General features: G+C 34.6%; 1 protein-coding gene across 1 annotated transcript; it reads right to left on the bottom strand.

The window, feature by feature from the left end:
• Window positions 1-2,566, bottom strand: LOC147532991 (calcium uniporter protein 3, mitochondrial-like). Its single transcript, XM_086647390.1, has 2 exons — window positions 1,838-2,566; window positions 1-737 (listed from the first exon to the last, which is right to left on the bottom strand). The coding sequence occupies exons 1-2, from the start codon at window positions 2,429-2,431 to the stop codon at window positions 237-239; spliced, it is 1,095 nt and encodes a 364-aa protein (XP_086503516.1). The 5' UTR covers window positions 2,432-2,566; the 3' UTR covers window positions 1-236.
• Between the last annotated feature and the right edge of the window lie 209 nt (window positions 2,567-2,775).

Here is a 2,775-nt window from a genome sequence, read left to right as displayed (position 1 = left end):
TAATATAAACGAAGTTTCTTATGGAGTGGTGTGGCATTTACTTAGAGAATACACAACACGACAACAACAAAATACTAACACCTTACCTACACCGAAACAAAAAGGAAAATGTATATAAAACTACGATAAAACTCATATCAAAATTCCATTACTTATCCTCTACCACCATTATCGAAACAATAGTATTAGACCATCCTGCCCCCATAGTACTTGCTGTCTTGTTTCTTATAAAATTTTCAATTCTGAAGAGCACTCATCAAAGTCCTCTCAGATTTATCAAGTGGTGTACAAGTATTGGAACTTGACGTCGTTGACTTTGAAGAAGAAAAAGGATAATAGATCCTCTTGAGCTCATTAAACCTCTCAACATCGAATTGCTTCTTCTTCATTAACTTTTTCTGTTTGGCAGTAAATCGACTCTGGAAGAATCCTTCGAATGAAGGTTCCTTTGAAGTGCGCATGAAGAACGTGTAGCCAGCCATGAAGTACATGGATGTGACAAAGAAACAAATTGGCTCCATCACGTCCCACGAGAGTTCCCAGAAAGTTAACCTCATGAACCCAGCTGTTTGGATCGTCATGAAACCAAGTCCAGCCCATAACTCTCTTTTCACCAAAATTTGGGCTCTTTCATCTATCTCCGCCTTTTCCTTCTCCATTTTCTCAAGTTCTATCTTTCTTGGATCGTCACGTTGAGCCACCGGTAGAGGAATTAAGCCTCCGATTGCTCTTGTTACCTGCAACCACAAAATATTGTAATGATTTGGGAAAATCCGCAATTTCAAGCGGACTAGTCATCGGGTCTTGGATTACTCAATAGGGCTATAAGAATCAACATGACTACTTAGACACTTAAAAGACCTAATCCAAGAAGCACCCAAACAAATAAAATTGCATAAGAAATTTTTTACTTTACAAAAGCTATATTCTAATCCAAGAATCAACATGTTCTATATCAATGAACCCACTAAAGTTTTCATGATAGTTAAATCAATGCCACAAATAAACAAATCATCTTCTGTTTGATTTAAACCTTTAGCATGATACACCTCCCTAGAATAAGCATTCAATAAATAAAATGGGCATAAAAGTACTCATAATAGACAAAGAAATAAACCAAGAATCGATTTTTTAATCAATTTATAATGCTCAAATTCTCATGGGCAATTAATCCCTCCTAATCCTATACTAAATGTGATTATTTTATGAATTTGTGCTTGCCAATGTGATGTATATCTAGATCTGAGTCATCAACACCTAAGTAATCAAAGAAAAATAACTAAGAGGCCAAACAAATCAAACACTATCAAGCTGGATTTCATCATACATGATGACTATATATCTAGGGTTTCTATCACTTTTTTCCCCGAAGTGGTTGAGTGACTTTATGTCTTTTTGATTTTCTTGGTTTGGGCTAGGGTTTGTTTTTGTTTTCTTTCTCTAATTCTATGAGGTAAGAACAAGATCAATGTGGGTTCCAGACTGACTGACTGATGCAAAATAAACGCAACCACCTCCAAAATTTTTGGTCACAGTAACAATAAGGGTTTTTCTTTTGGTCATTCCGTAACGTTTGTACACGTTATTAGATCTGGCGAAATCAAGGTTTCCTGTAGAAAAAGAAAAACATGGATAAAACTCATCAGATCTTTTGTCTAACAAAAAAATTGATTCTTTTCGTTTTATATTTTACTTAATTTTCACTTGAATGAAGGTTGAAGATCGTGAATTTCTTGGAGTTTGGGCTTTTGATGCAAAGCCTGACACAAAACAGAAACGAAAACCCTAAAAATTGGGGGAAAACTAAAAACAAGAAGATAAAGATTATTATTATTACCTCTTCAGGACGAAGGAAAACAGTTTTTCCTAAAACGATAACTGATCCAGATTCATCCAACATCTTCGCAAACTCTAATCCTTGATCTGAATTCGAACATTCAACACAGATTTGAACGAACTCCGAATACGAAATACTTTTCTTCTCAATCTGTCTCAGATTCATTTTCAACATCTCTAAATGAGCTAATTTCAACAATTTCTTAGCATCCTTCACAGAAATCATATCTAATCCATAATCTGATTCCTTCACCGGAGGAGAAGAAGGAACTGGTGTTATTAATCCATCAAATCGAATACGATTTTTACAAACATTAATCGATTTCAACTTCTCGATCAATTTATCACCAAACGGCAAAGACGTCGTCGGTACCACAGAAGATTGTGTACCTATCTCTCTTTTCTGATGGATTCGTTTATAAAAACTTAACCTAGGATCAGCACTAGTAAGAAACTCTCGATTAAATGTCGTAATAGCATGATTTTGAAGGATTAGGTTTTGTGATTGAGATAATGATCGGTTTAGGGCTTTGATTTGTGAGATATTGTTGTTAAGATGGAGGATTTGATTGATTAGGGTTTTGCGAAACGCCATTGATGACGAACAGATGAACAAAAAGAAAAAGTAGAGAGAGAGAAAGAGGAGGAGATCCTCCGAGCTCCGATTAATGAGGATTGAATTCTGTTTTATAACGCATGAATGCTGGTTAATTTATTTTTCTATGAAATTGATATCAGTATTTATAGGTCTCTTGATTTGAGAGAAATTCAATACTCAAAATATCGCGATATGATAAAATGAATTAAAAAAACGCGAGAATTTCAGAATATTGATTATTTGTTCGTGAGAATATTCGGAGATTGTGATAGATTATTAGTGATGGATTAATTAGGAAAATCATGATTAATTAGCGATAAATTAGGGAAGTAGATGGGGTT

The sequence above is a fragment of the Eschscholzia californica genome, unplaced genomic scaffold (assembly GCF_041429995.1).
Source record: "Eschscholzia californica isolate CP2 unplaced genomic scaffold, dmEscCali1.0.p SCAF_6, whole genome shotgun sequence".
Taxonomy (NCBI): Eukaryota; Viridiplantae; Streptophyta; class Magnoliopsida; order Ranunculales; family Papaveraceae; genus Eschscholzia; species Eschscholzia californica.
The sequence above is the reverse complement of the archived record's forward strand: the minus strand, read 5'-3'. Positions and strand labels throughout refer to the sequence as shown.